This window comes from Rana temporaria, chromosome 1, assembly GCF_905171775.1.
Source record: "Rana temporaria chromosome 1, aRanTem1.1, whole genome shotgun sequence".
NCBI classification, from domain to species: Eukaryota; Metazoa; Chordata; class Amphibia; order Anura; family Ranidae; genus Rana; species Rana temporaria.
In genome coordinates, this window is record NC_053489.1 from 105,640,303 (window position 1) to 105,667,922 (window position 27,620).

Sequence of the window (27,620 nt, forward strand, 5' to 3'; positions counted from 1 at the left end):
GTGCTCTAGCTTGTGTGGTCTCCATGACTACCTGAGTCGATTGCCACTCCCCCTTGCCACTCCCCCACACTCCCCCTTGCCACATGGTATAAATTACCACATCTAAGATGGCCACCTATCAAGCCTAAAGAAGGGACACGCATGTCCCAATCGCGAAGCGCTGCCCGCCAGCCTGAATCCCGGAAGTGACGACAACATCACATCACGGAGCCTCCACGATCCCCATCCCAGCCGCCGGCCAGCGCTGTACACATTCAGTGCAGACAGGAGTGCTACAGGACTCAGATCTCCACCATGAGCCCGTGATGTACACACTCCACCAGGACTAATGTGGATGAAACACACTTAACCCGTGACATGCCTAAATTATCTCTACTCAAATGTGAGTGTTTTTAATCCCTTTTTATTAAAGATGTTTTAAATATGCTGTACTTAGAGGGCGCCGTTCTTTTTCTTCTTGAACGGACTGATGTTAACCTCTCCTCATCTGGATTCAGCAGTGGCATCGTTGTGCACATTTTTATACCAGTATTATACTTGGCTACATGTTTTTATGACTGCTTTTGATACCGTTTGGTATTACTCGCACCATTTTTACAGTTTATGTAGCTACATCGATTATATCTCCAGTGCAATATTTATTTTGTTACCTACTTGAAGACTATACATGTTTTCTTTTCGTTTTGACATTGCAATTGTATATACACTATATTGTCAAAGTGCATTTACATGCACATGAACTTTAATGGCATCCCAGTGTTGGTCCGTTGGGTTCAATATTGAGATGGCCAACCCTTTGCAGCTATAACTGTTTCAACTCTTCTGGGAAGGCTGTCCAGAAGGTTTAGGAGAGTGTCTATGAGAATGTTTGACCATTCTTCCAGAAGTGCATTTGTGAGGTCAGGCACTGATGTTGGACAAGAAGTCCTGGCTTGCAGTCTCCACTCTAATTCCTCCCAAAGGTGTTCTATCGAGAATGGTCAAATATTCCCATAGACACACTTCTAAACCTTGTGGACAGCCTTGCCAGAAGAGCTGAAGCTGTTATAGCTGCAAAGGGTGGGCCAACTCAATATTGAACCCTACTGACTAAGACTGGGAGGCCATTAAAATTTGTGTGGGTGTAAAGGCAGGTGTCCCAATACTTTTGCCAAAATAGTGTACTATGTACAAATAGAGTTACTTTTTTAACAATGTTAAATCAACTTTTGTGTCGTTTTTTCCCATTATGCCCAAAATTGTGATACAAATTAGCAATGCACTTCCTTGTGCTTTTGCCCTCAGTGGTGTTCAAATTTACCACAATGATGTGGGAAGCATATAAAGAAAATTAGTGTATATAGATTTAGTGGGGAGATAGAGAAATTCTCTTCTCATCTTGACAAAAGTAGCCCTAATTATAATTTGTCTACACACCTCCTGTGCAGTGACAAGCATTAGATGGGTGCCAGGACATAAAATCAGCAAACAAAAGGAAAGCCAGTGGACAAATACAAGGTCAGAGCAGCCGGCAATTATCAGAGGTCAGGATACAAAGCAACGTCAGCAACAAGTTATCCATCAAATTAAATAGACTCAGAAAATACTAAATCTATAGCAAGTGCTTAAACGTTACTGTGATATATGGAGGATATACATCAATGGAGACATATACAGTAAGTAAACAATTCTGGTCTAGAAGTACTGCAAGAGATGTCAAAGCCAATAAATAATTGTTTTATATTGTGTATGCTTGAGTATACATATACATCAGTAACTGTGAAGTTATGTTTCTTTTCAATTTCCTTTTTTGCTATTCTTACAATTTCCTCAGCAGAAGAATGTATTTAAACACTGCATTTATTTATTTTAATCTGTCACTGAATAAATTCTTCATGCACAGGAAAATTATACAGAATGTCTCAACTTTAAATTAAAGGGGTTGTAAAGCTTCATGTTTTTTCACCTTAATGCATCATATGCATTAAGGTAAAAAAAAACAAAAAAAACACACACTCTCGGCCCCCCGGGCCCCCCGTTTTACTTACCTGAGCCCCGAATCTCCGTGGGCGCGATCCCGCGTTTCCCTCAGGTTTGTCAGCTCTTCATTGGATAGATTGAAAGCAATGCAGCTATTGGCTCCCGCTGCTGTCAATCAAATCCAATGACACAGCTGCCGGAGGGCGGGGCCGAGTCATACAATTGGTGGCTATGGCCGCCGATTGTATGGCATGGGAGCGCGCCCGCAAGCTAACCCCCTCCAGAGGGGGTTAGCTCTTGCGGGGAGGAGCCGTGAGAGATTCCGTAGGACCCCAGAAGAGGATGATCGGGGGGCCATTCTGTGCAAAAGGAGCTGCACAGTGGAGGTAAGTATGATATGTTTGTTTAAAAAAAAATAGCTGAACCTTTACTACCACTTTAAGGCCGCGTACACACGGTCGTTCTAAACCGATGAGAATGGACCGAAGTTCAGTTTCATCGTTCCAAACCGACCGTGTGTATGGCCCATCGGTCTGTTGTCCTTCGGTCCAAAATTTTAAAACATGCTTTAAAATCGAACCGATGGACCGTTGACCGATCGGTCCAAACCGATGGTTACCGTGTTTCCCCGAAAATAAGACGTACTCCGAAAATAAGCCGTAGCGGGATTTCGACGCAAGTTCGAAATATAAGACACCCCTCCGAAAATAAGACGTAGTGATGGCGTATCGAATCCCCGATAATAAGACATAGCGATGGCGTATCGAATCCCCCGAAAATAAGACGTAGCAATGGGCGTGTCGTATGCGGCGCGGAGCGGTAAACAACACGTGATGCGGTAGTACTGTACTGGTGCGGAGCTCAGAGCTGTAAAGTAGTGAGGAGAAGCTCTGTACCACCTCTGTCACCCCACACAAACACAAAAGCTGCTACTGAGCCCAAAGAGATCACCCCAGCTCCACTGTGCTCCACATCAGCTTTGCTGGCCTATCTTTCTGTACAGCCAAGATGAGTGCAAAAAGAAAGAGTTATTCTGTTGAGTACAAGAAAGGAATTGTGGAGGACTCCCGAGGCAAGAATCTTACGGCTTTTTGCAAAGAGAAGAAATTGGATATCCGAATGGTCCAAAAATGGCGTGCAGAATACGATAATCTCAGTCTACAGGTGGACAGAGGAAATTCCAAGAAGCACAAGTGTGGTTCAGGTAGGCAACCTTTATTTTCTGAGCTGGAAGACATGATTAGTGAATGGGTTGCTGACAGGAGAGCAAAGGCTTTGGTTGTGCGCAGGGCTGATATTCAAACATTTGCCCGTGAAATGGCACCACAATTCGACATATCCCCAGAATTCAAAGCATCACAATATTGGCTAGATCGCTTCCTTCAGCGACATGAACTGTCTCTCAGAAAATCAACAACACTGTTTAAGTTGGAAGATGCTAAAGTTATTAAGCGAGCACTTGCATTCAAGTCATTTGTTGATGGCATCGACTTTTCTAAATACCAACTTGCAACATGATTGCTATGGATGAAACTGCAGTGTTTATGGGTCAAGGAGCCCAAACAACAATTGACCAGAGGGGTGCCTCCTCAATCTACGTTCCCTCCACTGGTTATGAAAGTGCACGTGTTACCTGTATCTTGGCAATTCGTCTTGATGGGACAAAAGTCACACCTGTTATCATCAGTAAGGGCAAGAAAGATAAGTTGGAACGTGTTTCTGGCATTTATGTTCTTGAAACCGAAAAAGCCTGGTGCACACAAGCAGTTATAAGGAAGTGGCTTGATTTAATGCTGCCACTTGTTTTGCGAGGTGGCCAAAGAGGTCTGCTTGTCTGGGATTCAGCCAGCACTCACCGTGCTAAAGACATGAAGAACTTCCTTGCAGAGAGAAGAATAGATCAAGTAATGATTCCTGCAGGAATGACTGCCTATCTGCAGACTCTTGATATTGCAATAAACAAGCCATTCAAAGACCATTTGCGCATGGAAATTAATGACTACATTGAAAATAGAATGACAAGAAATCAGCGTGGAAACTTTGTGAAACCTGGCCTGCAAGAGGTCGTGATTTGGGTGAAGAATTCATGGGAAAAAATCACTGACAGTGTTGTTGCCAATGCACTCCGAGCAGGTTACATGGATAAGAGCTGCTCATTTAATGAGAGCTCTATTGCTCGACATGAAAGATTGGGGCCAATGGTTCTAAAGGAACTGGAGTCGCAAGAAATTCAGGATGGAATTCCGAGTTTGGAAAGTTATGACGATGTTCCAGAAGAAGACGACTTAACTGTATTTGAATAAATGTACCGTAGATTGTTGTACCATACTGTTGTACCGTACCGGTAATAAATATAAGACACCCCCCGAAAATAAGCCATAGTGTGATTTTTTGTGGGAAAAAAAATATAAGACGGTGTCTTATTTTCGGAGAAACACGGTAGTACAGAAAAGCATCGGTTCAAAACCCGCGCATGCTCAGAATCAAGTCGACGCATGCTTGGAAGCATTGAACTTCATTTTTTTCAGCACGTCGTGTGTTTTACGTCACCGCGTTCTGACCCTATCGGTTTTTGGAACGATGGTGTGTACGCACATCAGACCGTCAGGCCACTTCAGCGGTGAACCGATGGAAACGGCCCGTCGGACCATTCTCATCGGTTTGGATCGACCGTGTGTACGCGGCCTCAGTTATATGTAAACCCATTCGCTAAAATGTCATATAAGCTTTAACATGTCAATGTAATTAATAAAAACCCTGTCCCAATTTTGATGGAGAGAACATTTGGCCTTTTCGAAACAAAATAAGCAAGCACTCTAAAATAAAATTTTATAAAAGGTTGGACTTATAAGTCAGACAGAATTTTTTCATCGGATATTCCGACTGTGTGTATGCCCCATCTGACTTTTTGCGTCGGAAATTCCGACGGACTTAGAAAGAGAACATGCCCTTTTTTTCCAACGAAAATTCAGTTTGCCTGTATGGAATTCCGACGGAGAAAAAAACACGCATGCTCGGAAACAATTCGACACATGCTTGGCAGCATTGAACTTCATTATTCTAGGCTCGTCGTTGTGTTGTACATCACCGCGTTTTCGACGGCCGGAATTTGGTGTGTCGGTGTGTATGCAAGAAAGCTTGAGCGAAATTCCGTTGGAAAAACCCGCCTGAGTTTATTCCAACGGGAAATCCGATTGTGTGTACGGGGCATAAGTTTGGACCTGTATAAAGGGCTTTATTACATCTTTTCTTGGGCTACACCTAACTTATTGCAAAAACATGCTGTGCTTTTTAAATAAGAGATGTTATAAAACCAACAATAATATTAGAAATAATACTTACTGAAAGTAATGTGATTCCTACAATATTTTTTCTTAATTTTAGAGGTGCCAGAAACATTTTATGAAATATTTAAATGCAAAATTATGAAATGACACAGTTTAATTCCTAAAGCTGAACACCAGACATAAAATACACAGATCAATTCAGCTCTGTTATCATTAAAGTGTAACTAAAATTTAAAACATAAAAATCAGCACAAGGGACCTAACTTACAGTAAGTAGGATATGTCCCTTGTGCTGATCTTTTAGTAGAAATTCTCTATGCCCCCCACCCCTTTCATCATAATCATCCAGTGTGGAAGGGGTTAATATAACTAAGGGGCTGTCACAGGTGCTCATCAAGAGAACCCAACTATGCCCACCCTTTCTGCCTAGCTGCTCTATTCATAAAAGCCGTATTTCAGGTTCTACGAATAAAACAGAATGGAGGATGGGTGGATGATTTATAGGTCCACCCGTCCTTCGTTCATAGAAGCTGTACTGGGCACACAATTTAAAACAGCAAATACTACCGATTTTCCTTTGTACTCCTAAAACAGTTCATGGCTGGCTGACTGTCCATTTACACCCCCGGGACTAAAATATTGTTTTATATTGATTTTCTCTGAAGCATACATAAGGGAAATTGGATCATCAAATGCATTTCCGGATGCTAAAAGCAGTTTACACTATATGTAGTTGTTATGTCTTATTAGAGGGGGAGGGGAGGTAATTATCAGCAAATGTAATATTATCCACTTCCTTTTAAAGGGATGATATAGTATATTTTTTATCAAGCACACTTTTATGTTTTTAGAGCAGTAATTCACTTAATATATTTACTTATGTGACTTTCATAATTCAAGCTTTTTTTTCCATATTTCTCTTATTATGTTAAATATATTGGCCCAGATTCACAAAGCACTTACGCCGACGTATATCAAGTTACGCCGACTTAAGTGCAAATGTGCGCCGTCGTATCTGTGCGCCGGAGCCACAAACTAAGATACGGCTAAAAACAGGCTTCATCCCGCCGACGTAACTTGCCTACGATGGACGCATGGTGGCGCTGCCATTGATTAGCCATTCAAATATGTAAATGAGGAAAATACAGCGATTCACGAACCTTAGCGCGCCCGACACAGCAGGCTACGAGAGGTGCGCGTAAGTTGTACGTCCGGTGTAAAGTTAAGCCCCATAAAAGAGGTGTAACCCAGCAGCAGACATGTAAAGGTCTGCATCAGGGAACACAAGCCGGCCAAGCTGGCGTATTTTAAGTTGGACGTGTGTCTGGATGGGCGTAGGTTACGTTCATGGCGTAGGCAGTGATCCGGCATATCCTAGGCAGTTGTTCCGACGTGGTTGTGAGCATGCGCATGGGGATGCGTCCCCGTCACGACGCATGCGCAGTTCATTTAACGTACTTGTCTGGCTCTCAAACCATCATTTGCATGGGGTCACGCCTCATTTGCATGGGTTTGCATGGGGCAAGCCCACTTCCACCTACGCCGGCCTGCGCCTTCGAAACCTACACCACGCCAACACAGCGTTGGGAGCACTGGCTTCCTAAATTCCATGCTTGCCTCTCTGTGCTGCGTCGGCGTAGCGTACATTGGTTTTCGCTACGGGGGCGTAATGTGTGCCCAACTCTGTGAATCTGGGCCATAGTTTTGTAAATTAGCCTCTAGTGGGAGGCTAAACTTTAATTCAACCGGAATAGGAGAGCAGCCACACAGGAAATACATTGATTTCCTTGTCATCTTACTTGGCTTGCACCCTAAAGTGCACAGTAAAGTGTTGTTTAGCACTATAAGCTTCAAGCAGAGTCCACATATGTAATTTGCAAACCTGGCTGCACATGTCTACATGTATAATTCCATGCTATACAAAGTTTTCAAAACATTTTCCCACATTGATATTATTTACATCAAGCTAATTTCTCTCACATTTCTACCACCAAATAAAATCTTGAATCTGCTGCAAGCTCAACCATTTACTTCACAAGGGACAATAAGCAGTTAGTACGTTCCTTTCCTGCAATCTCCTGCCACCCCAACATCCCCAGCAGACCTACAATGGGCACAGTACAGGTTCCTTCTAGGCTTTGAATTGCACCTAAAGCAGAACTCCAGCTGCATAACAATAATAAGCTTCAATCTAGAGCTGTTCCCCATGGTACTGGGTTTTCCACCACTATATCTCTTAAATCAGATGGCCGATCTAATTCAGTCCACTTCCTCTGAGCCCAGGCTGCCCTGTGCTTGCTCAAATCTGTAAATGGACAGTGAAAGGAGAAGCAGTGCAGTCATGTTCCTTGTCAGCACATGAACTGACTGGCTCCCTGTGCCTCTTCTTCCTTTCGCAACTGATCACTGCTATACAGGCAATGCAAAAGTCTGATGCCAAGTCACAATATGGTACTAACACTCACTGCGACTTGTAGAAACGTTTTGGGGTGACGCTCTAAGTGCCAAAAGATGCTGTTCCCAAATGATCCACAACCAAAGTGGGTGAAGGCCTCTAAAATGCTCATCCCAGCAGCCCAACAAGGTATACTATATAGAGGCGCTGCACAGGGGCGTATTCACCATGAGGCCAACAAGGCGTTTGCCTGAGGTGGCAATTTTCAGGGGGGTGGTGGCGCCCCCCCCACCATCCATGCAACATTTTCAACATTGTTCACTACTGACTCCACGCCAGCACTGTCTGTCTCCAAATGGGATTGGGCATGGCTGTGGCTCCTCCTCCCCCAATCTTCCACAGCCTCATCCTTCTTCCTAATTTGTGGCCATGGCTGTAAGGAGGGAGGAGGAAGAAGCAGGAGGAGTTGCTGCGGATTCGCAGCCATTCACTGCAGGCTTCCCAGGAAGCGGCCGAGATTTGAATCGTGTGTGGGCAGGCTAAATGTACCAAATTGATCGATCAACTTGGGTACAACCAGCCTGCCGGATTCAAAGAAAGCAGTAAGGTACTGTAAAAAACTTCTGCCTTTACAAACACTTTAAAAAATATGTTACCTCATCATTTCAAATTCCTGATATGTGTCTGTACCATGTACTTGTGTTAAAAGTATTCTTTTCTTTGTATTGCATCCTCTGCATGAAATACCTGGTAATACAGTTTTCTGACTGGGCTGGGAGAAAAACCTGCCTGTCCTCCAATGGCCCAGACTTCTGCAGACACACTCCACTGCACAGCCATTCAATGCGAAGATCGGCGTACTGTTGTTTCTCTGTCTGTAATTTCCGACAGAAAACATTTGAGAGCTGGTTCTCAATTTTTCCGACAAGAAAAAGTTCTTGTCGGAAATTCTGATTGTCTGTATGCAATTCCGACGCTCAAAAAACACGCATGCTCGGAATCAATTTGACGCATGCTCAGAATGCATGATCCACAACCAAAGTGGATGAAGGCCTCTAAAATTCTCATCCCAGCAGCCCAACAAGGTATACTATGTAGAGGCGCTGCACAGGGGTGTATTCACCATGAGGCCAACAAGGCGTTTGCCTGGGGTGGCAATTTTCAGGGGGGTTGGTGGTGTCCCCCCCACCATCCGTGCAACATTTTCAATATTGTTCACTACTGACTCCACGCCGGCACTGTCTCTGTCTCCAAATGGGATTGGGCATGGCTGTGCCATCTTTGCTTATTCGCTGGACTCTGCTGAAACCAGGATTTGCAAGTTATATTCAACTCCTTTTTATTTAGACCTTTTTATTATAAAATTATTTTGAAAAGTGTTAAAACCATCTCTAAGGCTTTTAATGCAAACAAATAGAATTCCTGTCTCTTGAAGAGCGCCACTGTATATGATAAACCTCTCAACATACCTGTCTGCGGTGACAGCGTGTGTAACAAATGTTTATTTTTTATAATTATTATTGCTAATATTGTGAAGGGTTGATAGGCCCAAAAGCTATCTGGTGGCAGTTTGGACACCTAGATTGTGGGCCTGCTAGCTGGAAATTTTTTGTTCTATAATGCCATTGTTATGTAAGTGACAGAGCAGTGTGAGATTGGCCAATCCTTTGTCACGAGTTGGTGAGAAGGGCAGGGGTTTGATACCACATTTCGTCACAGGCCCTATTCACTTGAGTGAGTCATGTTTGGCGGTGGTACCACCCGCTAAATGCAACATGCCATTTTATTTTTGCTGCATGTGCGAAGTCCTTAGAGGTGTGAAAAATTAAATGTGATAGGTGCATCCTTTTTAACCTATTATGGCCAGAGTAATATTTACAACAAAGCACATGCAGTCAGTCTTTGATATGGATCGCAAAGTAAGCAGAGATTCGGGCAGTACCAAAACTCAAAAACATCCTTTCCCATTTTAAATTCCTCTGTCTTGCAACAACTGGATACCTGTAAGTAGACAAGAAATAGGCTCCATGCATACTGAAACTGATACATTTTTTTAAAGCCCATAAACTGAACTCTATGTTAGCCTATGTGCCCATGCACTCCTGGGCGTTTTTTAGTGTTAGAGCTTTGGAGTTTATTGGCTTTTTTCTGAACGCCCGAATTTTGCATTCAAAGTGCCGTTTTTTGGCGGAAAAAACACAAAACGCTGAAAAACGCAGAAAAACGCTCAAAAACGCTGGCTGGTGCCAGCGTTTTTTTGCGTTTTTTAATCCATTGAAAAAAAAAAGTAAAAAAAAAGCTACTCTGAAAAACGCTGATTAAAGCTATTGCAAAAACGCTAGAAAACGTTGAAAGGCTCCCTGCAAAGCTACTGGCGTTTTTTTATATAGCTTTTATCAGCTTCAGTGTGCATGGAGCCTATAAAGGGGAATTGAGCAGCATGAATATGAGCTACAGGAATGTAATCTCCATGAAAGAATATCGTTATTCACATGAGCCTAAAGTGTCATGGATGATGAACATTGCCCTGCTTATGATTTATAGTGCCCATTGGACTCCTGTTCAAGAGATGCAATGGAGAAATGTTTTCACTTATCAATATGACTGTTTTGCAGCCACTCTTCATTGCACACTGGGGATTCATAGCATTTCTCTACACTGCATGTATTCAAAAGTTATTGGAAAGCTTTACTGCCAATCTCTCCGAGCTGAACAACACGGGCGGCATTAAAGACATCACTACATAGAGATTGGTCATTGCCCCTGAGCTTTTCCACAGTCAGCAAAATGATTTATTTTTATGCCTATTGACTTTTGCCACCATCTATTCATGGCCCCTAGACATGCTTATATACCTTAATTAATTCTCAAGGTCACAGCTGAACGAATGTTTTCCTGGCACTCTGTGACATGTATTGATAAAGGAATTTGACAAGTCCTAAGTACAGCAAGGTTTTGAATATATAATGCTAATAAAAGACCAGATCAATCCATCAGGTAAAATGCAGGTAACAGCCCAGCAGGATTGATATTTAAAAATTGTGGACATCAGGTAATAAACACCTTTATATTTCCAATCACAAATTGTCCCTCTTATTTCAGTGAAAATTGAAAATTTTTGGATTTCTTATTACTTTCTGTCCCAGTGACAATGGTCAGCTTGTCACAAATGGAAGCAAAAAGGTATGGACAGCCGCACTCCGATAAATGTAAAAAACAATAAAAGCCTTTAATCCAGTAAAAAGCCATTGCACAAACAGAGAAACAGCAAACGGTGGGATAATATAGCTGACGCGTTTCACATTGTTATACAATGCTTAGTCATAGCTCAAATGGTCAGCTTGTCACCTTGATAAAGAGGGCTGAAACACTGGTGGTGTTCTGGCTGATATAGGATTCAGGGAATATTTTATTTTACAGATATTTATATAGTGATGTCAATTTACGCAGCGCTTTACACCTATATTGTGCAATCGTATCAGTCCCTGCCCTCAAGGGGCTTACAATCTAAGGTCCCTAACTCACATTCATACATACACATACTATTACCAAATTAGACAGAAGCCACTTAACCTACTAGCATGTTTTTGGAGTGTGGGAGGAAGCTGGAGTACCCATGCAGGCACAGGGAGAACATGTAAACTCAAGGCAGGTAGTGCCATGATTGGCATTTGAACCAATGACCCCATTTTCACCTTGATATATTGTTTGGCATGTTGTCTTTTTTTGCAATAGCAACAATAACCTGGGGAAGGTTTTAAGCCCTCTCAGATTAGAAAACATTTTTTAGCTTTCAGCGTTTCTCATTTTTTTTAACATGCAGCAATCCATGAAATAACTTTCTGAGCTCAGGTAACCCCTTCCGATATTTACTATACTGTATCTACAGCTCACAGTACATTAGTGTGATGATCAGGCAGAAGAATGCCCCTTAAATTTGTGCTTCTCTACAGATAGCTAAAAAGACCATTGTTGTCAGTCCTCACTTACCGTATATACTCGAGTATAAGCCAAGTTTTTCAGCCCTTTTTTTAGGGCTGAAAATACCCCCCTCGGCTTATACTCGAGTCAGTGTACCTGAAATTATTGAGAGGCTGCGGGCGTCCATCGTTTAAAACTCGCGGTCTCCTCCTGGTCCCTTCCGTGATAGGCGGAACTGTGTCTGCTGAGAAATGCCTATAACAAACGTTCTCTCATCCTCGGGTTTCCCAGCAGACACTGTGTTCAGTGTTTTGCCAATCATGGACGCTTTTTCATCCTCGGAGAAGAGGACGTCAGTGATTGGCGGAACACTGAACACAGTGTCTGCTGGGAAACTGAGCCTGAGGACGAGAGAACGTCCGTGATAGGCGAAACTGTGTCTGCTGATAAGCGCCTATCATGGAAGGGACCAGGAGGAGACCGCGAGTTTTAAACAATGAATGGATGCCCGCAGCCTGTCAATTTCAGGTATACTGGCAATAGGCAGTGAGGATAGGCACAATGAGGATGGGCACAGTGAGGTTGCAATGGGCACAGCGAGGTTGCAATGGGCACAGTGAGATTGGTACAGTGAGGTTGCAATGGGCACAGTGAGGTGGGCACAGTGAGGTTGCAATGAGCACAGTGAGGTTGGCACAGTGAGGTTGCAATAGGCACAGTGAGGCGTGCAAATGGGCATTGTTGACCCTCTTTTCCGCTTACAGTAGCTGCTGCATTCTCACCCTAGGCTTATTCTCGAGTCAATACGTTTTCCCATTTTTTTGTGGTAAAATTAGGTACCTCGGCTTATACTCGGGTCGGCTTATACTCGAGTATATACGGTATCTGAGTTGCAGAAATTGCTTATTGCTCAAGGAACCCCTAGCAATCTCTGGAGAAACCCTGGTCGAGAAAGGCTGCTTTAAATTCTATATCCATATATTGAGGACACCAAATGTAATTATGAGACTTTATCTTATTTCCCTACCCACAGATTGCACTCCATGCAGCTAGATCATAATCTGGTGGGTCTAATGAATTAGGAATTGAAAAATTGGACACTTTTAATTTTACAGAACATACCTATAGTAATTAAAGTATTTTTTTTTACTGTCTGTGTACAATTGGGACATTTTCACTTTACTCCTTGTCCCATAAGATGCTACAGAAAGTTAGGTGAAATCTCCCAAAGTGAGATGCGTTCCCTTTTTAGACAGTTGTCCCCAGAATAGGAGTCCTCAGAGGATTTCTCCTTATTCTAGGGACAATGCTAAAATGTTGAATTTCCCTTGGCTTTCTTTCCCAGTGACAATGGTCACCAGTGCAAATAGAGGGAGTGAATTTCCCCATGGGGACACAGTCAGAGGGTTTCAACCTTTCCTATAGTATCCAAAACTGAAAAAAAGGTTTTACCTAAAGAGACACTTTAAAAAGTCAGCCTTATGAGAATGCATAATCCCTATATTTATCCTAAAATGTAGAGATGCAAAAACACAAGGCACTCTTTTGCTATTGTAATAATTAGTAACAAGCTGGGAAACGTTAACCTTTTACCTTAAAAAACCTACTAGAAGCTTTGTTGGAATGAAAATCTGCACATAATATGTGTGCCTACAGCTTGTAAAGAAGGAAAAAAATACCATAAGCCCATGGGCACAGGTCCCAGTCAGTCATGTGTTCACCCCATGCCCTCATTTTATTATCTATAACATATGCACTTTTTAAGTTTTTCTTTCTATAAAAATAAAACAATAAACTGAACTCTCATCTGCATATCATAAATCTTTATTTTATTTCAAATACTTCCTGCTGTGCTATTTTCTGTTTCCTTGGCTCTCTTTGCAAATTACATAAGTTCAGGCTGTTTATGGTTGGCATTGGGCCACTCTGAGCCAAAAATCTTGCTCATTTATGGTTTGATGCTGCGGAATTTGAGGTGATGACTTTGAGAGTCACAGAATGCCTTATTTTGGCGGTTTTGAATAACATTTTTGCAGTTGATCCCTTTATGGAGTATTATTCGACCAGGAATACATCCAATGATGTTGGACCACCTCCAGACAAAACTGTGTTTACTGACATCCTTCTCCCGATCTTGCACACCACAACCTCAGTCATCAGCTGTGTGTAGACAGCGATTTCCACATATCTATTACCTATTTGTGGCAACCTATACATGTGACTGCAATCATAGTTAAACATCAGTAATATTATAGTGTTATGCAAGGGTTAGCTCTAAGGAAGACAGAAATGCCAAACCACATGTGTGCTCTGCATTTTTAGAAGACTGCAGGGTTCATGTATTAACAATAGAGTGAAGGAAAAATATGGTGTTGCCTTCAGCAGCCAATAATATGACTGGATTATTTTTTTATCTGCACTGTTATGCCGCGTACACACGCTCGGAATTTCTGACAACAAATGTTCGATGGGAGCTTGTTGTTCTCAAATTTTCCGACAACAAAATCCATTCTCGTAAATTCCAATCATGTGTGGACAATTCCAAAGCACACATTTCCATGCATGCTCTGAATAAAGTACGAGATGGTAGCGCTCGGTCTGGTAAAACTAACATTCGTAATGAAGATGGCATATTCGTCACGCTGTAACGGATTGAAAAGCACGGGGCTGAAAAGCGCAAATCGTCTCTCACCAAACTTCTACTAACACGACTGGTATTGAACTTCCCTTTTCTAGTGCCGTCGTATGTGTTGTACGTGACCGCATTCTTGACGTTCGGAATTTCCGACAGCATTTGTGTGACCGTGTGTGTATGCAAGACAAGTTTGAGCCAACATCCGTCGGAAAAAAATCCACAGTTTTGTTGTCGGAATGTCCGATCGTGTGTACACAGCCTTAGGCCTCGTACACACGACCGAGTTTCTCGGCAAAAACCAGCAAGAAACTTGCTGGGAGATATTTTTTTGCCGAGGAAACCGGTTGTGTGTACATTTTCGTCGAGGAAACTGTCGAGAAACTCGACGAGCCAAAAGAGAGCAAGTTCTCTATTTCCTCGACGGGAATAGAGAAACTTGCCTTGTCGAGTTCCTCGACAGCCTAACAAGGAACTCGACGAGGAAAACGATGTGTTTCGCCCGTCGAGTTCCTCAGTCATGGGTACGAGGCTTCAGAGTCTCCCTGGTCTCTTACACTAAGGGGGAGATTTACTAAAACTGGAGCCCTCAAAATCTGGTGCAGCTGTGCATGTTAGCCAATCAGCTTCTAACATCAGCTTGTTCAATTAGGCTTTGGCAATAAAACCTGAAATCTGGTTGGTTTATATGTAGAACTGCACCAGATTTTGCACTCTCCATGTGCAGTAACTTATAAAAACCCATAAGACCTAACATTTTATCATTTAGTCTAAGTTCACATCAATGTGGCAACTCATGTGTATAGAGATGCATTTTTATACGTGTTTTTCATGCATTGCATTGGGCGGCGCATTAATGTAAATAGGCTGCCCAACACACAGAAATCAAAGGAAGTGATGTACCTTTTCTTTAGAATGCATTGCACCAAAGCGCTTGGTAATAAGTTATCATGCCTTGTGGTGCAATAAATTGCACATGCATTTGTAAAGTTTGTTGGAGGCCCGTTAAGAATGAAAAAAAAAAAACTTTTTTGGAATGTTGGAATGTGATCAAATCGGTACTTGCAACACTCAGCACAAGGAAGGGTGATTGTGGTATTGTTAATATAGGTTTTTACAGTCTTCTTCAAAAACATACTGGTAACTTCATTGTCCTTCAGTAGACCTGAAGGGACATTAGATTCTAATCTATTTCTGGGACACAAATGTGAGGTTTAATATGCTTTGAAAAGTGCTGCACAATACATAATATTAGTGAAATAATAGACCTGCTGGGAGAGCTTGGAAAGCAAGTTTTATTTAACATAAATCAAGAGTAAACCTGCTTTAGTTATAATGAACACACAGAACCAGCATGAAATATAAAGCCAGGTGTCCTAAGACTGTCAGCCAAGAAGCCAAATGCTAAACAATATGCCAGCTCTATAGTGGCTTGGACTACCTGATTATACGTCTGTAATTATTACAACACAGCTCCAGCTACAGTAGGGAAGCAGGATGCAATGAGCACCATCTGGGTTCCAATTTTTTTACTTTGCAAATGAACCTTCCATAAAATAAATGCTTTTATTGTGTGACATAATTGCCATTGTTTGAAGAATATCTGAACTGTCAAACCAAAATTTGAAGCTCCAGCCTTACCTTTAATCTTGCACATGCTCCACTTCTGTACCGAAATTGCTTACTCTATACACTATATTGTAACAAGTATTGACACACCTGCCTTTACACACACATGAACTTTAATGGCATCCCAATCTTAGTCAGTAGGGTTTAATATTGAGTTGGCCCACCCTTTGCAGCTATAACAGCTTCAACTCTTCTGGGAAGGCTGTCCACAAGGTTTAGGAGTGTCTATGGGAATGTTTGACCATTCTTCCAGAAGCGCATTTGTAAAGTCAGGCACAAATGTTGGACAGGTTCACACGTGTGCAGATAAAACATGCTGCTCTTTAGCAGAATAATGGGCCTTGCATTTATTCTTAATGCACCCCAATGCATGGCAAAACACCTCTGTAATGCAAGGACCTGATTTGTTACACATTTATTGGATAGTTAAGTAGGTCCTTACATATTTTGGTAAATGTTAGGAAGATTCTACAATCAGAATGTAAGAACATTGGCTCGCCTGATCAATGTTTCCATGTGGGAGGCTCTTTTCAAGGCAGTTTCTCCAGGCTCCCACTATAGCTGTCTCTCCACAAAACAGGCACTATTCAGATGGTCTCCCCACAAGGCAGGCACTATTCAGATGGTCTCCCCAAAAGGCAGGCACTATTCAGATGGTCTCCCCAAAAGGCAGGCACTATTCAGATGTTCTCGCCACAAGGCAGGCACTATTGAGATGGTCTCTCTACAAGGCAGGCAGTATTCAGATGGTCTTTCCACAGGGCAGGCAGTATTCAGATGGTCTTTCCACAGGGCAGGCACTATTTAGCTGGTCTCTCTACAAGGCAGGCACTATACAGATGGTCTGTAACAAACAGATGGCCCCTGCCCCCATCTATAACTGGCCTTCACAGCAAGGAGCACATGGAAGGGCAACACATGAAAGAGAAAACAAGAGATAAGCTGGGATTTTTCTCTGTTTTTGACTATTCAGATAGTCTCACACAAGGCAGGCACTATTCAGATGGTCTCTTCACAAAGCCGGCACTATTCAAATGGTCTCTTCACAAGGCCGGCACTATTCGAATTGGTGTCTCCACAAGGCCAACACTATTCAGATGATGTCTCCACAAGGCAGGTACTGTTCAGATGGTATTTCCACAAGGCAGGCTCTATTCAGATGATATCTCCACAAGGCAGGCTCTATTCAGATGGTATCTCCACATGGCAGGCACTATTCAGATTGTCTTGCCACAGGGCAGGCACTATTTAGATGGTGTCTCTACAAGGCAAACACTAATCAGATGATGTCTCCACAAGGCATGCACTGTTCAGATGGTATCTCCACATGGCAGGCACCATTCAGATGGTCTCGCTACATGGTAGGCACTACTGTATTCAGATGGTATCTCCACTCCTCTCAAGGCAGGCACTATTCAGACGGTGTCCCCACACGGCAGGCACTATTCAGATGGTATCTCCACAAGGCAGGCACTATTCAGATGGTATCTCCACAAGGCAGGCACTCTCTATGTGGTCTTGGCACATGGTGGGTTCTCCACATTTGAATCTCTCTAACAGGGCTAGCTCTCTACTTGGCTGTCGTTCACTAAAGCAGTTTTTCCACAGAATTCTTTCAATACAGTACATGTAAGTCAGATATTCAGGCACCAAATAGTTATGTATCGTGAACCACACCTCTAATTGGACCATTCATACCACAAACCTCGCAAATGATGCCCATAAGAGTCCCAGGCCTTTGAGTACCCTAGCACTGCTCCTGACTGCTCACCAATTTTAACTAGCAATGATGAGAGGATGAATAGTCCAGAACACCAATGTATAATTTCAGAACAAGGATGGGGTTTATAATGCTTATGCATAAAATCATACTATATATTTCTTCAACCAAAGATCTAATGTGGCATCCAAATCTAGGATTTAAAATATGATTCTGTCACAAAGCTGGCACTGCTGTTAAAAAAGGCAAACTGCATAACCATTGTGACCACTGACCACCTGCTGTGTACCGAATAAGCTCAAGATCAATTACATAAGCAAGCCTATTATACAGCATTTTTTTTTAGTTCAGTCGAATCAGAATGTACAGCTTCTTCCTGATGCCTAGAGCTGCTATTGATCATATCAGCAAGTTGGCTAGAAATGTAGTTAATTATCAATTGTTAAACGGTGCAGATATGGTTAAGTAAAACCAGCCCAAAGGGCACAGGAAATCTGTGTTAAAGTGCAAATTTGCCTTTGAGTCAGCAAGCACTTTAAAGCAGACTGAGTGCTAATAGCCTCCATTAGATTGTAATCCAAAAGAATACATTTAAATCGTTCTCCACAATGTGGATTAAAGGGGATCTAATTAAGCCTTCCCCTTGAGATACATTTTCTGTATGTGTGTGGTAGCGATAATAGGACAGGATAGGAAAACCATGGAGTAATGTAGTATTTTTTGTTTTTTTATTAATTAAAAAGTACCATAACTACAGGCAAATAAACCACTTTATATGCTGAACCTAAGCAGCTAAAATGAAGCAGTTTTGATATGCACATACTCTCCCTACTAGGGGTTCGTCAACTATATATGACTCCTAACTGTCTCTGATGCCTCGTACACACGACCGGTTTTCCAGTCAGAAATATTGCGATGAGAGCTTTTGGCTGGGAATTCCGACCATGTGTAGGCTCCATCACAGTTTTTCTGACGGTAAAACTGCCGTAATAAAAAAGAGAGCAACCATCAGGAAAAAATCCTAGCGGGAAAACTGTTCGTCTGTATGCTTTTCCGACAGGAAAAAAAAACGTGCATACTCGGAATTAAATATGAGACAGGAGCGCATGTTTTGGTAATACTAGCGTTCGTAATGAAGATAGCACATTTGTCACGCTGTAATAGGCTGAAAAGCACGAGGCTAAAAAGTGCGAATCGTCTCTCACCAAACTTTTACTAACACGAGGATCAGCAAAAGCAGCCCAAAGGGTGGCGCTGTTAAAATTATACTTCCCCTTTATAGTCCCGTCCCGTGTTGTACCTAACCGCGCTTTGGACGGCCCGAATTTGGTCTGGTACGCAAGACAAGCTTGGCCGGAATTCCGTCGGGAAAACCATTGTTTTATATATGATGGGAAAACCGGGCGTGTGTACGTGGCATGATGCTTCCCTAAAGAAGCCTCTTTGCTGTATAATTTCTATAGTCATCTAATGCCTGTTGAGTTTTACACCACCCACATACAGTATACAATGCTTGGCTTCAGATTCAAAGAGATAGGGAATATCCTGCACCTGTCTTTTCTTACCCAAGAACCCCACAAAGGGTTTCATGGTATTTGGTAACAAAATTTGTTCCACTGAATCTAAATAATATGAACAGAGCTCATGCCTATATTGAAGGCTTCTCACATTCATATTTACAGTCACAAGGCAAGGTAGTCTCATATAGGGGCAGGATGAGATGAGGATTTGACCATTTAGATGTTAACTGCTACTGAATTCTCTTGGAAAATTGTGTAGTAGTTCTTCACTAGTAAAACAAAACATTCCTGGCATATACAGTATAGCACACCAGTTTCTGTATAGGGCACAAAGGCCATAACCAAGAGTGTCAGGCCTCGTACACACGACAGAGTTTCTCGGCAGAATTCACCGAGAAACTCGGTCAAAACCCGGATTCTGCCGAGAAACTCTGTCGTCTGTACAGTTTTGGCTCGATGGAGCCGCCGAGGAACTCGACGAGAAAATAGAGAACATGTTCTCTATTTTCTCGTTGTCCTCGTTCTTCTATGGGAGAAGCCGGCCCGCCGAGCTCCTCGGCGGCTTCATCCCAAAACTCGACGAGGAACTCGACGTGCCAAGCACGTCGAGTTCCTCTGTCGTGTGTACGGGGCCTCAGTCTTGTTCATAGGCACAAGTGAGTGTGACTTTGAAGTGCAAAGCTTAGCACAGATTTATTTTATATATATTTTAGTGCAGCCTTTGGTATGGAATCCTCCTGCCATATTATAATAATTAATGTTATAACTGGCATTAAATGTCTTAAAAATTAATTATTGATTTTTTTTAATTTAAACTGAAAAAGAAAAAACAAACTGCTTTGATCACTGACATTCATCACTGAATGGACACTAGCTGTAGCACTTAGTGTACAGATAAAATGCATAAATAATTCACATGAATTTACATTTTTAAAAGGCTATTAATATTACATGAGTCTACATCCGCTTACTGCACAGTATGTGAAAGAAAACAGCCTATAAAGAAACTGTAGCCCCAGATGTATTTGGACCCAATACAGTGCATCAGGAAAGTATTCATAGCGCTTCACTTTTTCCACATTTTGTTATGTTACAGCCTTATTCCAAAATTGATTAAATTCATTATTTTCCCCCAAATTCTACAAACAATACCTCATGATGACAACGAAAGAAGTTTGAAATCTTTGCAAATTTATATATATATATATATAAAAAAAAGTACATAAGTATTCGCAGCCTTTGCCCATGACACTTAGAATTGAGCTCAGGTGCATCCTGTTTCCACTGATCATCCTTGAGATGTTTCTACAACTTGAGTCCACCTGTGGTGAATTCAGTTAATTGGACATGATTTGGAAAGGCACACACCTGTCTATATAAGGTCCCACAGTTACCAGTGCATGTCAGAGCACAAACCAAGCCTCCGAGGCAGGATTGTATCAAGGCACAGATCTGGGGAAGGGTACAGAAAATGTTCTGCAGCATTGAGCACAGTGGCCTCCATCATCCATAAATGGTGACCAAGAACCTGATGGTCACTCTGACAGAGGTCCAGCGCTTTTCTATGGAGAGAGGAGAACCTTTTAGAAGAACAACTATCTGCAGCACTCCACCAATCAGGCCTGTATGGTAGAGTGGCCAGACGGAAGCCACTCCTCAGTAAGAGGCACATGACAGCTGCCTGGAGTTTGCCAAAAGGCACCTGAAGGACTCTCAGACCATGAGAAACAAAATTGTGATGAAACAAAGATTGAACTCTTTGGCCTGAATGACAAGCGTCATGTCTGGAGGAAACCAGGTACCGCTCATTACCTAGACAATACCATCCCTATAGTCAAGCATGGTGGTTCCAGCATCATGCTGTGGGGATGTTTTTCAGCGGCAGGAACTGGGAGACTAGTCAGGAAGGAGGGAAAGATGAATGCAGCAATGCACAGAGACATCCTTGATAAAACCTGCTCCAGAGCACTTTAGACCTCATACTTGGGCAAAGGTTCATCTTCCAACAGGACAACAACCCTAAGCACACAGCCAAGATAACAAAGGAGTGGCTATGGGACAACTCTGTGAATGCCTTTGCGTGGCCCAGCCAGAGCCCAGACTTGAACCTGATTCAACATCTCTGGAGAGATCTGAAAATGGCTGTGCACCGACACTCCTCATTCAACCTGATGGAGCTTGAGAGGTCATGTAAAGAAGAATGGGAGAAACTGCCCAAAAATAGGTGTGCCAAGCTTGTAGCATCATACTTAAAAAAAACTTGAGGCCGTTTTCGGTGCCAAAGGTGCTTCAACAAAGTATTTAGCAACGGCTGTGAATACTTATTTACATGGGATTTTTTTAGGTTTTTATTTTTAATAAATTTGCAAAGATTTCAAACAAAATTCTCATTAAGGAGTATTGTTTGTAGAATTGAGGAAAATAAATAAATCCATTTTGGAATAAGGCTGTATACTTTCCGGATACACTGTAATACCTAAATTATATACATTATTTTCACAAAATCAGATTTTGGTGCTGATCGTCAAATCCCAAGGCTTGTGAAAACCAAAATCTTTGTGAAAACCAGCAGGATTTTGGCAGTCATGCTTATTTTCAGTAATAACATAGCAAAACAAACAAAAAAAAAAAGATAAAAACAGCTTTAATTTGTTCATGAGCACATTGTTAAAAACATGAAGCAATAGAAAATACTGTATAATTGCAGCCCTCAAATTACATTCTTGGGGAATATTAGGCAAACACATACTAACAAGATTTGCAATGTTAACTGAAATATGACATAGTAAACAAACAAGACAAATCAAAGTCTGGCAGACGTTTGACAGCTGCAGATGTGCCTTGCATTTTCCTCTGAACAGTAGAAAATCTGGAAAGGGGCTGCTTAGTGTCTGCTCAGCAAATATTAGACCATCCAGTGAGTTATAAGGGTTTTGCTTCTAGGATCTGACTACACTCAGGCACTAACCATGTTAAATGTTTCCTCGCTTGTGTATAGATAGGATAGAGGGGAGGACATCAGCACTGATGAGGATAATTCTGTCTGGCTTTCTACCCACCCCAACTAATTCATTCCCAGAAAGCAACCGGCTGGTGTGTTGGCTTGGGAACCTCTCATGGACTGAAAATCACCACCTAACTGGGATGACTGGGGTCACTATTGGGTGATTGTCATCTCCTACACATCTGGGGATCTTTAGTCATATATACAGAAACAATACCACTCTAGGTGAGGATATTACCTCAGAGTAATCCCCATGGTAAGTCCACACCACAGCTGGCTTCCGTGAAACGGTCATATGAAGATACATTGATAGCACACCATGATATGGAGATGCTAAATCCTTTTTTTCTTGTGTCAAAAGAAGACAGCACAAAGACAGAGTTGCTGGAGCTGTTAACACCCATGAGCTAGTGCTTAATCACAATAGCTATTGGCCTCTCCATATCTTAGTGGTATGCTGCCAATGTTTCTTCATATGAGTTTCTTTAGGCCTTTACTATAGAAACTTTAACTTGCAAATGCTATCCTCATGATCAATGTGCACAGCAAGAATTTATAAAGCCGCGTACACACGATCAGTCCATCCGATGAGAACGGTCTGATGGACCGTTTTCATTGGTTAACCGATGAAGCTGACTGATGGTCCGTCTCGCCTACACACCATTGGTTAAAAAAACGTTAATGTCAGAACGCGGTGACGTAAAACACAACGACGTGCTGAAAAAAACGAAGTTAAATGCTTCCAAGCATGCTTCGACTTGATTCTGAGCATGCATGGATTTTTAACCGATGGTTATGCCTACTAACGATTGGTTTCGACCTATCGGTTAGGAATCCATTGGTTAAATTTAAAGCAAGTTGGCTTTTTTAACCTATGGGGCCCACCCACGATCGGTTTTGACCGATGAAAACGGTCCATCAGACCGCTGTCCTCTGTTTAACCTATCGTGTGTACGAGGCCTAAAGCTTTCAGTAAGGGTAGGTTCACACTACCTGCAGAGAAGAACATTGTTTTCTGCAGGTAGTGATTGCAAAGGGGGCCATGACTTGCATTTTTACAACACGTTTTTTTCCAAACTTTAATTTATTTATTTGACATTCCATTCAGCATAAAACGCAGGGTCGCACAGAGACCTGTGGAGCGGTGCAAAAAAAAAATGCAGACACTCTACCCCACAGCTAACAGCTTTAAGGAAGTGCAGAGACACAAATAAAACATTGCTTTCTTTGTGCCCTTGTGGAGAGTTGGGTTTTTCTTATGCAGAAAAACACATCTCTCCTCTGAAACAGGAATCTACCCTAATGCCGCGTACAGACGGTCGTTTTTTTGTGATGAAAAAAAACGATGTTTTAAATCATGAAATAAATCGACGTTTTAAATCATGAAATAAAACGACGTTTTTGAAACTTAATTTTTTTAAAAACGACGTTGCCTACACACCATTGTTTTTTCAAAATGCTCTAGCAAAGCGCGGTTACGTTCAGCACTCTTTTCCATTGAAGCTAGCTTCATAACTTGCTTCTGAGCATGCCCGGGTTTAAAAACGTCGTTTTAAACGTCGTTTTGCCCACACACTATCATTTTAATTGACACAAAAAACAACGTTTTGAAAAACGACACAAAAAATTCAAGCATGTTCGAATTTTTTTGTTTGTCGTTTTTCAGAAGACATAAAACAAAGTTTTCCCCACACACGGTCATTTTAAATGACGTTTTCAAAAACAAAGTTTTTTTTCATCACAAAAAACGACCGTCTGTACGTGGCATAAGGTTTTAGCTGCTTTATTAAATCTCCTAAAGCACCGTTCAGCTCATCTGGCAGTTCTAAACTCAGATCTTAAAGGCCAATGCCAGCCAAAATGTTTTCTAATCTTGGATAGAGAGTTGAAACTCCTGTCAACTTTTTATTGCTGTGCCTGTGACAGAACATAAATTGAACATAAATGTCCCCAAAGGACGCAATAAGAACACAGTTAGGAAAGGGTTTTATTGCTGTTTGTGCCCCCATGAGTACCATTTTATCTCACTTCCTGTTCGTGCAAGTGGAGGATTATGTGTTAGGGGCACTAAGGTTGTATGCATTTTGATGCCAAAAACAAAGTGCTAAGAAAATCCCAACTCCAATTTCTAATACAATTTACAAAATCTATTGCCCATGGCTTTTAAAAAAATTTAAATCAGCTCTCACTGCAATGTTCACCCTATCTCAGATGCTGCCCCCTTGCACACTCACCAATTCAAATTTAAAGTGCTGGTTCTCTTCTGGGCCCAATGGTGACCTATGTCATTCAACACACCCCAGGGATTACTGCCCTAATTTTACAAGAGAATGCTACAGAGAATGGGGCCATGTTGAGTTGTTTTCTCCAACATGTAGAACCTGCACACTGCTGGAAAAAAATGAATAGGAAAAGGACTTGGGCATCATGTGACCTAACAATGTATACATTAAATCTTTATAGGTTTAATAAAATAAAGGCAGCAGGAGTTGCTACAAGAGTGATGTGGTAGTACACCCTGTAATTGGGTTGTAATCTTATCTACCAACTGTATGGGAGGATCAGTTTTACAGCCTCAGTTAGAAATCATTTTAACTTGAAAAGGTTACTTTACCCAAAATTGTTTAGTCCTTTATACAGTAAGAAGACGCATGTTAATTTTATTATTACATTTTTTATGACTCCACTATATGCATAATCCTATAGATAACATACAGATACAAATAAACCAAAAAGATGGTTAAAATGTTGATAGCTCACCTCTAACTTCTGGAGAAAATCTAGCAGAGTGACGGGATACAAACAGCTTCAATTCTTGGTCTAAGTTGCATTCAGTGAGCTTTGTGTCCCATGATCGGATACCTGCAAAATGAAATGCATTATGGTAAATCAATAGCTAAAAAATATATTTGAATATCAGCCAAAGAAAAAAATAATTTAGAAGGGAAATGGAAGGAAAAGATAAGTGAATCAACAATGCACTAGCTTAAAGGAACCTATTTAGAAAATAAAACCTTTACAACCCCTTTAAGTAAAAGTTGAGAAGGGTTATAGGCCATCTATTGCTGGCCATACACTATACGAAGAATCGGCCAAAATTTGTTCATTTAGACAGTTCGTTCGTTTTTCGAACAGTTAATGGGCACAAAATCGATAATCGTTGGGACGTTTTTGAGCCGAAAAAACGAAGGACAAGTTTGGAAATTTTCTGCCGAACGAACGATAAATTGTAAGGTTAATGTGTTTCCCGTCCCTGCACAAGGTATATGTAAAAAAAAAAAAAAACAATGTTTTTTTATTTATGTCCACTGAACGATTTATCGGTCATTAAATGATGGCACTATCGTTTGCGTTCACGGCCGAACGTTCGTTTTTCGAAAATGGGTTTAGACGATTCACCCTCTTCTACTGGTGACCATTATCATTGAGACAGAAAGTAAGAGAAAAATCCAAATCTGGTGCTGTGTCTATGGAAAAGGAAGTAAAGGAAAATATCCTCAATGAAAATCTTACTGTGCAATAATGAGTGCCTCTGACTGTTCTGGACCCTCATTATCACTCTATTACATCAGAAATGGTTTGCTAATTGCATACGATGAATAAATATCTATGTCTCCTTAACCCAGTCTTTTTTATCTTTATGGTTAGTTACCACATGATAACAACAAATGTCTGTATATGCTGTACTACTGGTGTCCTCCAGTCCACAACAGCATGTAAAACTCAAATAAAACAGTGAGGCAAATTGAGGCTACATTGGTGTGCTGAGGGCCACACCTGCTTAATTTCAGGAAAAAAAATTTATAGTACTTCAGTAGTTAATTGATAATCCACTATTAAAGCAAACCTTAAAGTGGCTGTAAAGGCTGATTTTTTTTCTATGCATAAAGGTAAAAAAAAATCCTGTGTGCTTCCCCTCCGCAGCTTCCCTAATACTCACCTGAGCCCCATCTCAATCACAGCCAGTGAGCCAATGAGGAGAGAGTGGGAGCGCAGCCACAGCTGCGACTCTTTGTGTCTTATGGATGCATGGAGCAGGGTTTGGGAGCGAGCATGCACCAGTGTCCCCGGGGACTGGTCAAGAGGAAGGGACCAGGAGCACTGGCAGGGAACCCGAGAAAAAGAGGATCGGGGCTGCTCTGTGCAAAACTATTACACAGAACTGAAAAGTAGAACTTGTTTGTTTTTTCTTTTAAAGCCAAACCTTTAAAACCACTTTAAAAGAAAATGCCTAGACACCCCCCACCACTGATGCAAATTAAAGAGACCCGGTCATGTCCCTAAAATTGGCTGTAGATCCAGTGAAGTGGCTGGCCTCAGGTAATACACAGAGATGAAACAAACCCTCCTACACAAGTTGCACCTGTTTATCTGCAGTTTTATTTTCAATATATCTGATTAAAGTCCAGCATTCAAAAAGCTTGCCTGAGCAGTCAGAAAAATAGAGTAGAGAGCTAAATTTACACTCCGCAGAGCTTAGTGAGGAGAGCTCTAAGAGTTGATTGGAGGGATGGGACACACACACCCTTCACGCAGCACACAGGAACAGAACTGAGACTATTAATTTGCTGGAGCTCCCTCCTGTCATCTTTTTTCTCTTGGTATTAGGAAAATTTGTCAGAAGTGACTCATGCCAATAGCAGAGGAAGGAAGCAGCAGACAGAAATGAGACATTCAATTACAATTGTAGTTATCACTTATGAACAATATCCCTCTATAGTGTACTTATTTCATGTCTGAGGTTTACAACCAGGCCTGGATTGGCCATAGGGCAAACCAGCACCTGCCTGGTGGGCTGGGGCCGCAAGCCCTTACGGGGTCCAAGACAGCTGGGCTGCTTTTTGAGCCCACACTGCTCACCTGGCTTCTCCGCAGATGCCCGGCTGCCAGTTTAGCTTAGCCATTAGTGCCAGGGGGACAAAATCATGAAGGGGAGGAGCTAGAGGAGACACCTTCAGCCTCTCCATGGCCGCACAACTGCCAGTATTGTTCAGCAGTCGTTCCGGGGCGTGGCCACAAAAGGGGAGGAGCTAAAGGAGACACTTGCTGCAGACACCATGGAGCCGGATCAGAGAGAATTTGAGTGCAACCTGTAACCTGAATAGAAGGAGCGGTAGGGGCTGCTGCTTATTGAAGAATCATTCTCTCCATTTCCTTCTGCAGCCTCTTTTCCTCCTCTCCCTCTCGCAGGCTTTTAGAGGCTGCAGGAGGAATGGAGAGAATAATTCTTCTATATGCAGCAGCCCCACCACTCCCCTATCCTGCTTCTATCTGCCCCCCTGTGCTCTCTACCCCACCCATGCTCTTTGACCCCTTGTGCTCTCTGCCACCCTTGTGCTCTCGGCCCCCTATGCTCTCTGCCTCCCCCTATATTCTCTGCCTTCCCCCTCATGCTCTCCACCTCCCTGTGCCCTCCACCTCCCCCCCAGTGCTCTCCACCTCCTTCTGTTCTATCCGCCCCCCTCCAGTGCTCTCCAGCCCCCATGCTCTCCACCTCAGCTGGTGCCCTCCACCTCCCCACAGTGCTCTCCAACTCCCCCAGTGCTCTCCACC

The 27,620-nt window shown here is 42.1% G+C and overlaps 1 protein-coding gene across 1 annotated transcript in view; it reads right to left on the minus strand.

The window, feature by feature from the left end:
* MAP1B (microtubule associated protein 1B) overlaps nucleotides 1–27,620 on the minus strand; it is a 101,833-nt gene that overhangs the window by 33,542 nt on the left and 40,671 nt on the right. Inside the window, exon 2 of the mRNA XM_040341465.1 lies at nucleotides 24,828–24,929. Coding sequence (XP_040197399.1) covers nucleotides 24,828–24,929 — 102 coding nt within the window. The remainder of the gene's footprint in view (nucleotides 1–24,827; nucleotides 24,930–27,620) is intronic.